General features: G+C 40.1%; 1 protein-coding gene across 2 annotated transcripts in view; it reads left to right on the top strand.

The window, feature by feature from the left end:
* Positions 1-12448, top strand: part of nbeaa (neurobeachin a) — a 109864-nt gene that overhangs the window by 61973 nt on the left and 35443 nt on the right. For both annotated transcript variants that reach the window (XM_073480099.1, XM_073480100.1), the window contains exons 14-21: positions 5817-5896; positions 6159-6221; positions 6574-6671; positions 8192-8284; positions 10896-11004; positions 11120-11201; positions 11447-11570; positions 11701-11893. In XM_073480099.1, the coding sequence (XP_073336200.1) occupies positions 5817-5896; positions 6159-6221; positions 6574-6671; positions 8192-8284; positions 10896-11004; positions 11120-11201; positions 11447-11570; positions 11701-11893 (842 nt within the window). The remainder of the gene's footprint in view (positions 1-5816; positions 5897-6158; positions 6222-6573; positions 6672-8191; positions 8285-10895; positions 11005-11119; positions 11202-11446; positions 11571-11700; positions 11894-12448) is intronic.

Genomic DNA, 12448 nt, shown 5'->3' with positions numbered 1-12448 from the left:
CTGTCAACAAGTAAAGTTACGTGTGCACTGGTTGTCTATGTAGAAAGCTGTGCAATGCATTGTGGTAGCTGAGTATTGTGTTTCGAGAGACGAGCTGCTACTGTTACCAGCTCCTCATTTGCATAAAGTTGAATTCTGGCTACTTTATGCAAATCAGGGGCGTCTATCTCAACACAATGACTTTGGAAACTCTGAAAACTATAAAAACAAATTGTTGTCAAGTTAAAATGAAGACAGATCCTGCAACTGCTTTACTTATTTCTTGCCTAAAATGTCGCCAGACACACATTAGCTGCCCTGCTTTCATAATAAAAGAAAAAGTTTCCAAACAAGCTGCAAGTGGCGTTCATCCAATTGGGTGCAGCCAGTCGGTGTTTGCATGGTTGTCAGAGGGTGTAGCCTATTTTGTCCAAGCGTGCAAATCTGGTAAGTGTTGTGTGCCCTTGAGGGAAAACTTATTGGACTAAATATAGAAGGTGAACAGGAAAAAAAGTGGGAAAAAGACAAAGACAGGAAGTGTTAAGTAAAACGTGACACACGAGCATATAACCTACACAATAAAACAGGAAATTACTCAACCTAAAACCCAAACCATGACACATACTAAACAGTCTTTGTGATGCAACATTTTTACAGCATCCTCAAGTTATTTTATTGCATGGCGTTATGCCATTCATCTACACATGTAGTGGGGTAATGCAATACGTATTTACATTATCTGTCCAGCCGCCTGTCCATCCATCCATCTTCTATGACTTTATTAGGTCACAGGCAGCAGAAGCCTGTCACATTATGGTCAATGGAAAATTGACCTACATTTATATGGTGCTACAGATTCACACTTCACACTTGTATTCATTCACTGATAACAGAGGCTGCCATGCGAGGTGCTGACTTGTCAACCAAAGCGCCCCTTGATATTTCAATGCTCATCCATTCACACATACACTGACGCATCAATAGAACAGCCATTGGGGGCCATCGTGCTGCCGCAGCCTCAGACCGCTGACCTTGGATCAGTAAATGACCTCCTCTAACTCCTGAGTCACAGCTGCCAGACCTACCGCACAAAGACACAGTCAGTGTCACATTTACACCTGTGAGCAATTTAAGGTGTTGCCGGGTCAAACCCCTTCACACCTCTCTGATCTCAGAATTGAGGTGGCTGTGTCCGATTATTAACTTTCCGAAACTGACAATCCGACAATCATGCTGCCAAGTGTGGAGAGGTGAGAAAGCAAGCAGGGTTTGAACTTCTTTCTTGAGCTAGTTTTTTTCTCATTCATCATTCAACTATGCCTGGCCCTTTTTGTGTGTACAACTAAGTGCAGCTCTATGAATGCCTTTCAGTAGAGATTGCTCGAAAAGTGCTTGCCATTATTCTCAGTATGGCCGTAGGAAGCATGCCCCCCGCCCACTTAGAGAATAGTCTTCACCTGAACTGAGTGTCTTTGGACTATGGAGGGAAGGTAGTACTGTACATACAAACTCCCCCAAAAAGACCCACAGTAAGACTCTTTTATATGCAAAATGTTCATTTTTGCAGTTATATTCAGTCTAGTCTTCTGAAATGGGATTCCTGCGACGTTGTGTGTGATATCAGACCATACAAATAAACCTGGGTTGACTCAACTTGATACAAGGTTGCATTAAATCAGCTGCTCTCTTGAGGGTAGCTGCTGTCTCTCCATTAGTGCGATTGATAGATACGGTTACTAGATAGGGGCCTCCATTGATTAAAACATAGAGCGAAGGAGGTTTGCATATTTTAATGAGATTTTTCTTGGCAACAGTCACACTACGCCATACTGTTAATATCTTTCTGCTAAATCTACATTATTTCTGAGTCTACACATTAATCATCACTCTGACGCACTTGTTAAAGACTTCTTCCTTTTCCCCGATTGCTGTTAAAACAGCTGTTAAAAGTCTGTCTCCTGTGGAGCTCTGTCAGCTAACAAGTACATTTCATGCTTGTCATGAAGGCAGTTTATAGCCACCTGAGAAACATGAGATAATAATGAATTATGATACTGTCCTTCCACAGCAGTATGAAATATAAGTCATGACAAAAGTAGATGAGTTCCAACAGAAAATGATTAACTGTGATTGTTGTATTGTGTTTCATAACAGAAAGAACCTTTTCTTTGACAGCCATAGCATTTTTCATTGTTTTGATGAACTGTGACACTTTCTATTACCAATTTTCAACTTGATTTTTATTCAACCTTTATTCTGCAGGACCCCTAGTTAAATGCAGCAATTACTAATTGCTTTTAATTGTATGCAGTTGCCCAACGAGCAGTGATTACTTTGCGAAAAGATGAGCTTTTTAAGATGGGCTTAGAGGCTTAGCTCACAGCTGAAAACAACCTCATGAAAAACCCAAAGTAAACAACCAATGGGACTTGAATAGCTAACTGAAAGTGTAATTGCTTTGAATGGTTGTGCAGATTGGCAGAAACAGACACATGCATGTGTTTGGAGGTGTGATTGGGTAACTTTCCCTTCCCTTGTTCATGAGGCATGCTGAGCAGTTAATGTTTCTGTGTATTTGAGAGTGAATCAGACCTCTGCACAAAAAGAGAATGAATTATGCTTTCTTGTGGTAAAAAATGGTTTCTTCATTAGAATAACAGTGTTGCCTGTGTAATTATTTTTTTTCTATTTTGAATTGAAATGTTTGCACATCCTTTTGTGCTTCCCGTGAGATACAGTATATTTGGAAACAAAACTACAAAAGCGCACCGCAGAGTGACAAATCAGATTTTTATATATTTTCTTTTTTTGTAATTCAGCTGAGAACAGAGAGGTCAGAGCAGGCCTTTCACTTTAATCAACCTCTTCTTAAGCCCGGGACCCTCCACCGAGGATGAGTATGCATCCCCGCGTTGCTGTGGCAACAGACAGATGTGATTGGCAGATCCAAGGGAGCCGTTGGAATTTCTAATCAAGTGTCTGTCTGGCTTCCCTTTCTGTTTGGCGATATTGCTGTTTGACTGCTGGGATTTAGCCCAATAAAGAAGCACTGATAACGGTAGCAATTAGCCTCAGACACATACTAATGGCCGTTAAAAGCTATGGTTTGGAAGTCTGCATATGTGTCTACTTGACTATACTATAAGAGTGTGATATGCATTGATGGAATTAATTAGCATAGCAATGGGCAGATGTTTTGAACATACGATGGGCTTTGTGGGCAGGAATTTATTTAATTGTACAGTTTAAAGTAATGAGGTTGAATCCAAACAGCATCTTTTGTATGAGTATGTTTTTACCCTGAACCTGCTTTGAACATGGTTAAAAATATAAAGTTCCTCTCTGAGTTTTCCTCAGATTTTACGCTTTCAGGGCGACACAAAGGGAGAACCTGGTTTGTGCCTAATAACAACACCCCGAGCTCTTCGCACCAGTCAGGAATATTGCTTTTGAACCCAGCAGCTTAATTATAATAAGACCAAAACAGCGTCTAAATGGCTTCTATTGACTGAAACAAGAATGCGGCTTAAACAAATTAATGACATAAAAGTTCTGCCAGTTCTTAAAGCCTGTAAAACCTGACTGTAATATCATTTGATTGGTATCCAAAAGTAATTTTTAAGCGCAACAACAAATGAAAAAAACTGCAGATGTTCACAATATTTTTGAATCAAATAAACGTGTGTGTAGCTGTTCCGAGGCTCTAAAAGTCAAAACATACTCACGCACTAACAGACGCAGAATAAGTTCATTGAAATTAACTTCAATAAGTAAAAGATGATAACTAAAGCTGCCCCCTGAGAAGCAGTTCTGATGAAAATCAGCTTTGTTGAAATCCTATTAATAAGAGACCTGGTAGCACCTGGTGCATCCATGCTCTGGGTTGACAGAGAGTTGCTGCGTAACCATGATGGATGGTGAGTGTTGCCACTCCGCCGACATGTACCAGCTTGATGCGTAAGGATGATGGATCACAAGGGATCGCTACGGTGTCATGTTTTGGCTTCGTGCAGAGCAGGTGAACCGACTGAAACACGTACACACTCACATGATTGAAGGCCGGCAGAGCATGACGGAGATACGGAGGGAGAAGCCTTGTGTCTTCTTCCTTTCACACCCTCACTCTTTCATGTTTCTCTTAGGCCACTTCCGCTGGCTAAGCAGCTATGGGTCAGATATGGGTTAAGGTGCATTTCATTGAGCTCACAATAAACACTCCCTTTGTATCTCGCATTAAATAAGGCTGAATCCAAACGTCCTGACACAGCAAAGTGTGCAGTGGCAAATGCACACAAGCCGGACATCATAAATGTTTATTGTTGCCTCATAAAATTAAAAAACCTCTGTTGGGAATGTAGAGTGCTGATGAACACAGGTAGCCTGCAAGGTTTATTGTGTACTAACTGTTTTATCAAGTTATAAAGAACGAATAGGAAAGTGAGGGAGAAAAATTCATCTTGCATTTCTAAAAGGTGGGACTTATATCATTCTTGCTTTGATTTGAATCTATTCATCTTTTGGACTATTTGGCGCCATATTCCATTAGTCAGTTATTTGGCGGCCGTTTGGAGTCGATTCATCACATCCCTAAGCTTCTAGTGTATCTGGCGAATACATAAAACACCTCAATAATGGATGAAATATAATTTACAAGAGTAAAAAAATGCAATGCCAACATCTGAGTTGTCAGTTTTCTTCATAAACAAGTGCTGCTACGCCATAGTTTCAGATGTAATGAGCATTTTAAAGCCTGTTTAAGCTATATTTCAGAATGAACAAACACAGAAGTTGAAAACAGACTTGTGGCTCTTAAAGGAGATCTGTTATGCCTTTTTTTTATCCTTTCCTTCAGTGTGTTATATAGCTTCTTGTGCATTTAAAAGATCATGAAGGTTGAAAAGGATCAAAGTCTGCACTAACAGAAGCTCCTCTCTCCCACAGAAAACACTGCTCCTGAAACGCCTCGTCAGTAGTCCCACCTTTAATTCTGTGACTTTGTGACATCACACCACGTCACCATGTCATACATGTGAAACATTTACGCCTAGTGGCTAGTTTCTTGGCACTTTTGAATTGAATTGAATTGATTTACCACAGCTGCTCTGTTGATGTTAGCGGTGCTGGGTCAGGCATGTATGAGCTGACCAATCAGGAGACAGACTGGGTATTCTCAAAGAGCAGGAGCTAAAACAGAGCATCTGGTAGTAACCCAAAATAAAATTATGAACCTGAAAATGACCATTATATGTCTCCTGTTTGAAGGCAATTGAGGTCTGTGGAAGTTATGAATCACAGAAAAATGGAGTTAAGTGCTCCAAGACGTCACACCGTTTAGAAAGAGGCAATGACTTCACATGAGAAATTGCTCGTGTTATGCGTCAGATGCTTCTGTGTTTTTAGCTTGATTATTTCTTCACAGCAAAGCAATCAAACTGACGAGTGCCAGAGCTTTAAAGCAGATACAGTACAGTGGATTACAGCGCTTGTTTGGTTTGGATCATTCGGACCATCAATCAAATTTTTTGTAAATTGCCATGTCTTTGCTGTAATAAGTTGGATTAGTACAACTATAAAATATCCAGATTGCCAAAATGCCTCTGGAGTTAATGACAGTGATTTACAGTTCTATCATAGAGAGTGTGTGTGTGTGTGTGTGTGTATGTGTGTGTGTGTTAACATGTTTTTCTCTGCTCTCCAGGAAGCCTAATAAAAACCTGTTATCAGTAAACAGTAGGGCTCACTCAGACTGAGCTGCAGACATATTTAGCTGATCATTATCGTGCATAAAAATGGATTTTTAACAGGAAATTATTCTTTTGTTTGTGTGTTTTGTTTAGACGGACCACGACCATCCCAGAAGGAGATCATCTCGCTCAGAGCCTTCATGCTTCTCTTCCTCAAACAGCTCATACTGAAGGTACAGGATCCCTGGCGCGTGTGGAGAATCACATTATAGATCAGCAGACTGAAAGAAGCACTGTGGCTTTTGTGTTTGTGTGTGTGCTCATATTGATTTCCCGCGGTTACATTCGTGTGTCTGAGGTTGGTGCTGCTTCACGGTTAACAAGCATCAACAAAGAACAGGATTACTGAAGTCGTCTGAAGTTAATGAGATGTAAAAACAAACAAAGATCATGAGTGATTCAGTTAAAGGAGCATTTTGTGTGTTTCTTTCACAGGACCGGGGCGTTAAGGAGGATGAGCTGCAGAGTATCCTCAACTACCTATTGACCATGCATGAGGTAAATGCTTCCTGCAGTGCGAGCGGTTAAGTGGAGGCAAAAATGGTGGCAAAATGTGCGTTATGATTTGTGGGCTGGAGTTGGTCTACTTAAGTGAGCAAGAGTGTGAGTCAGCTTTGCCGCCGCAGCAGCATGAAAAACAGCGCAACAATGAACTGAACAGAATTTACTCTTCTGTAACAATTATATCTATTCTTGCTCTGAAATACCACCTGCTCCTCCGCAATCCCCTCCCCTCCTTCTCCACCCCTACACCTTTCTCTTTGTCCTCTTAACCTTCTGTTCTTCCATCCCAGCGGGCTTCCTCTCCCTCCTTCATTCACCTGTTGAACTTGCTTTCTTTTCTCTGCAGGATGAGAATATCCACGATGTGCTCCAGCTGTTGGTGGCTCTCATGTCTGAACACCCAGCATCCATGATCCCTGCGTTTGATCAGAGAAATGGAATAAGGTGATTGCTGCATACATATACACAGACGCACACATGAGAAGATATGATGCAAAAGCAGATCCGACACATATTATCTCACTTTATTAAATGTGATTTAAATCATTGTCTATCTGAACACATTTTTTTTTTTGCTGTTTATGTATTTTTGTTACATTACCAGAACAAATATACACCCAGTTCAATATTAATTACAATATATAGAGACATTAACTACTGAGTATTTTTAAACAAAAATAAGTTGTTTTTGTCCATGCGCTCATACACATGCTATACATGCATATACGTATACATGTATATACAAACACACACACACATACACACGTACGTATATACATATACATTCATTTCTTTCCCTTTTTTTCCATTTCCCCTGCTCCTACTCTCTGTTTTTACTCATTCAACTTTCATTGAAACTCAGAAATAAGAATAAGAAAGTTAAATATAAAATGGAAATGAAAAGTATAAATATTGAAAAGCCAAATTAGTAAAATAATAAAACCTAAAGAATAGATAAAGCAGTTACATTTCAAATGAATCAACTAAAAGAAGAATGCTGAAATAAAGTGAATTTATAAATGTAAATTGGGCTAAGGGTAAAAATAAGTGAAGCTTTAGATTGTTCTTTATGTTATTCCATGTTGCAGGTGCACAATGAGAAAAAAATGATTCTCCAAACTCAGTAAAAACAGCCGGCACATGAAACCAATCATTTGAGCATGTTTGATAATACAGAATTACACTCTCGGCCTGTATCTTTATTAGAGCCCAACCGATGGCTGTAGCTTTTTTTTTTTACAGCCAAGTACTTTACTTATTCACAATACATACTGTGAATAGATGATGCTACCTCATTTTATTTATCTTGCTTATTTATTTGTTTATTCATCTTGTTTTTAACTTTTCTTGTTTTCTTGTATTTTTATATTGCTGCTGGTCTCTGAGAGCTACCGAACAACATTTTGTACAAATATAGTGTGTCTTATATCTTTTATATATCAGAGTTTGTTGTTTCAGTGAACTGTGGTCATTTTAGACTGCAAATTTATTTTTTAAACTGTAAAATATCCTGCCTTCATTACACATCATTAATACAACAAAAATTTGTGGCATGATTTGTCTGATGAGAAATAAAAAACCTCAGTAAAACAATAAAATTGGTTTACTGTATGGTTTAGCCTTTGTTCAGTTAAAATACTGATGCTGTATACACAAAGGGTAATTTCAGCTTAGCAGTTTGTTTCTCAAAAATGGACTCCAACTGTGCTGCTTAGTCTCCAAGAGCACAACCACACATGGATGTTGCTGGTAAATGTTGTGTTACTCAGAGAACTGTTGTGTCTTACCATTTTTTTTTACCTTTATGCCCTCTGAGTTCCCTCCTTTGAAGAAAGACGCTGCAGTCAGCGCACATGTCTCGTTTTGAGCAGGTGTTTACTGAACTCCTTTTAACTTCCATGTTCGGTGTTTTAATCCCTTCATTGACGTGTAATCAGTTCGGCTGTGTGTTTGACATGTTACAGGGTGATCTGCAAGCTCCTGGCCTCAAAGAGCGAGAGTATCCGGGTCCAAGCCCTCAAAGTCCTAGGCTACTTCCTCAAGCACCTTGGTCACAAGTCAGTACCTCTTTGTCACTGTTTGTTCCTTTGTGTGGTGTCAGGAGCTCAGTAAAAATGGTGACTCACTGAAATAAGGGAGCACTTAAAGAACTTAATCTTCTTATTCCGTCACAAATAAAACTACTACAAATACTGCATCAGGTCACACTACCCCGAGTGTGAGAAAACACTCTGCAGTAAAAACTGAAAAACTACACCAGCCTCCAGTGAGCTTAGGAACGACTGTTTGTTTGTGTGTGCTCGCGAAGATAATGTCCTCATCATCAAGTCCAGGCGGAATAATCATTTCGACAGCGTGCACTGGCAGGGAGGTGGGACCTTGATGAGCAGCAATGAATGCTGGGGGATTTATTCGTCCCGTGTGACACCCACGCCTCTCGCAGCACGACACGGGAGCAGGCTGCCAAGCTGCACCTGAGCCCTCCACCTTCATACCTAACATCTGCTCAATGTGGGGCTGCCTCTTTAAGTTTACACATCACTACAATGCTTATGGAAATTTCATATGGATCCAAATTGTCATTGACTCACAACACAGCCAAGTGGTAACATTTTGAAGGACATTTCAAGATATTTTCAGAATGTTTTTTAATAATGCTTAGATAAATCAAACATAATCTATTTTCATTTGATTTACTGATTATCTGATGACTCATTGGCTTAAAAACAGGATAAAAAATAAGGGTTTGTGCTATTAGCCACTGACTCTGTTTTATGTCTTTATCGATCTCACAGATTAAAATGTCATGGTTTGGGTTCTTGGTTCAGTTATTTCCTGTTTTATTTTGTAGTTCTCGCCTCATGTGTCATGTTTTACTTTCTGCTTCCTTTCTTTGTGTTTCTTCCTGCCTTGGCTTCTAACTTTATTCTTTTTTTTTATTCCCTTATTTCTTGGATTTTCCCTTGCCTGCTTCATCTGTTTGTGCTTCCTTTTCTCACCAGCTTTGTGTGAACTTCCGTTTGCAACTTTCATTTTGGATTTTTGGGGATTTTGTGTTTGGACGTCAGCTCTGTTTTTGGAGCTCGCCTTTTGCTTTTACCAGCCAGCCTCCTCGTATCTTTTGTTTGGGTCCTTTTCTGTTGACCCTGACAAATAAAGCCGATGAGAGTCAATGTCATGTCTAAAAAAGAGCTGTTTTAAGATGTTAACTCATAAAAAACTACTTGCAATTTTCTCTTGGTTGTTGAGATAATCGTAATGAATTTTATTTCCTGCAGTATTATTATTAGAATTGTTGCTTTGCATGTGTACAGTATATGCATGTACAGTTTACATTTAGCCCCTTGTTCTCACATACTGATTGAAAGCAGAATGAATCAGGGCATCACTTAGTGAACAGAACGAGCTGTTGTGGATGAGGTTCTATCGATACAACAGTCCACCTGTCACAGTAGCAGAATGGTGAGGACCAAAGTGCAGAGAGAGGGAGATTGAAGACAAAAGTGAGCTTTAATGAAACTGGAAGTCCAATTACAAAAATATGAAATCCAAAAAATGAAATGCAAACAAGAAAGGCAGGCAAAGAAAAGTCCAAAAAGCAAAGGCAGGGAATCAAAACCCAGCAACAAAGCAACAACACAGGTGGGCACAAGTAGTACAGAGGACTGGGGGACAGGAGAGACGCGCAGGAAACACAGGGGCAAAACAGATCAACCAACAAAGAGAGAAAACACAAGCTTAAATACACAGGCGACAATTAACTGATGGAACACAGGTGAGGAGCAAAAAGTGGGAAAACAGAGGGGGGAAGTAGAAAGTGAGGATATAATTACCAAAAAAAATAGGAAATACAAAATGACGAATGACAAAAAATCCAAACGTGACACTTCCAACCTCCAACTGATGGAAGTCTTGAAGTTACTTCGACATCTGATTTAATGTTTTTTAATCTCAGTCATTGTGACATCTTATTATGGGCAAGATTTGTACACTTAATGCCTTAATTTCCATGTAAAATGTGCCTTCATACTCTCAGTAATATATTTTCTGTTCGCCCTTTTTTATTTAATTTGTTCAAATAGACAAGTGGGTTTGTCCAAAACAATTCACACTCTCTGTAAAATGTAATTATACTGTATTAAAAGGAAGTAAAATTGACTGATTGTCTAACTGACTGAAAAATTAATTAAAAACATGATGAGAGCTGAATTATTTGGTTAGAATTAAGATATTGTGCAAACTTTGCTGCTTTTCTCATTTCCAATGACCTGCTTATACTCAGGAATATGCTTTGAGCATTATTCATGTAATTCAGTTAAAAAAAAAATCACTCAAGTTAGTCAACCCTTATTTCTGAGCCTCTCAACTTAAAAGCCTCTTAGAGACACAATTTTCGCCCACCGGCAAGGTTAATAGCCAATCTTAATCATTTGCAGCCACATGAACGTTGCCCCAGCGACTCCTGCAGCGCTCCGTTAATGCCTCTTGTTAATTTCTCTTGTTGGTATTCGTCTCTTGTCCTCGCTGCTCCCGTCAAAGCTGACAGGGCCACATGGTGCCACCTGCCAATATCGGATCATCGTCAGGCCGGTGACAATCAATGTCAGTTCCGACTGTCATAAATTCTCTCATGAGTGGCAATCTGTCTGTGTGTGTATTTTCCTGCAGGAGGAAGGTGGAGATCATGCACACACACAGCCTGTTCACACTGCTGGGGGAGAGGCTGATGATGCACACCAACACCGTCTCCATCACCACCTACAACACTCTGTATGAGGTGAGTAATTGTTTGGCGGTCTTCGTGAAGGGATGCCCTTTCTGTCTGTTTTGAGTTGTGATCGTCGGGGCATTTAATCAGCGGCCATTCATCTTCTGTCTGTCTGTCTGTGCAGATTCTGACAGAGCAGGTCTGCACTCAGGTGGTTCACAAGCCCCACCCTGAGCCCGACTCCACCGTCAAGATCCAGAATCCCAGTAAGAACAAAAAAAACCCGCTGCAGCTTGAATAATCTGTCTGTCTCTCTATGTTCTTTGGTCTGCCAATAATGCAGTGTTGTTTTAATGCGAGTAAACAAACAACAAAGCCTGTTTTCAGACGCCGACACTGCTGCTGCCATCTCCCACTTATTGATCTACCTCGCACTCTCCTGTCCCTCACATTTATCGCTCTCTCTCCCTCCTCTGCCCATTCACTGATCTGTTTTTTTTCTCCCTTCCAGTGATTTTAAAGGTAGTGGCCACCCTGCTGAAGAACTCTTCTCCCAGTGCCGAGCTGATGGAAGTCAGGAGACTCTTTCTTTCCGACATGATAAAACTCTTCAGTAACAGCCGCGAAAACCGGCGGTAAGAGCACCTAAATGACCACACTTTCATTTACTCAACTACATGTCATTTGCTTCTTACAACTGTCGTGTTTTAAAATCAAGCGCGTGCAGCAGCCCAACTCACATGCATGGTTTGTGTTGTGTACCAGCTGCCTGCTGCAGTGCTCCGTGTGGCAGGACTGGATGTTCTCCCTCGGATACATCAACCCCAAGAACCCAGAGGAGCAGAAAATAACCGAGATGGTGTACAACATCTTTAGGATCCTGCTCTACCATGCTATCAAATACGAATGGGGAGGGTGGAGGGTCTGGGTTGATACCCTGTCCATCGCACACTCCAAGGTGAGAGCGGGATACACACTTGTCTTAATCATATTGTTAATAAATGGCTTGTGTACAGTATGTTGCACTTTACTGGTTTTAACTTTCTGTTTGGCGGTATGTTTCTCTCAGACTACTGGATCAATTGACAATGAAAGATTATAATTCATCCCATCTTTCTGCACTTACAACAATCATACATGAAGAAATTCATTAATGAAGAGATACAAATACCAATTTTCCCATCAGAAGGAGCCTTAATAGACTAGAATGCCATGCAGCCCATTTTTGCAATCAATTTTACTTTGAGAAGGGAAATTATGGATATCAGAAGATCTTGTCAAAGTAGAAGTACAAGTAGAAGTAGACAGGGAACGCTTATGGTGCTCAAAGCGCCAAAAGATACAACTTATTTTTTATTGTATTTCAGTGTTATCAGCATTTACACAATAATTACACTTGTGAGACAAACAAACAACAAAAAAACAGGAGGGTCAACTATGCCAGACAACACAGTCCTCTAAAACATCCTAGGTAGCATGTGTACAGGCACTGTGCTACTAGGTACACTTGAAA

Source organism: Pagrus major, chromosome 13, assembly GCF_040436345.1.
Source record: "Pagrus major chromosome 13, Pma_NU_1.0".
Classification (NCBI taxonomy): domain Eukaryota; kingdom Metazoa; phylum Chordata; class Actinopteri; order Spariformes; family Sparidae; genus Pagrus; species Pagrus major.
This window is presented reverse-complemented; position numbering and strand designations above follow the sequence as displayed.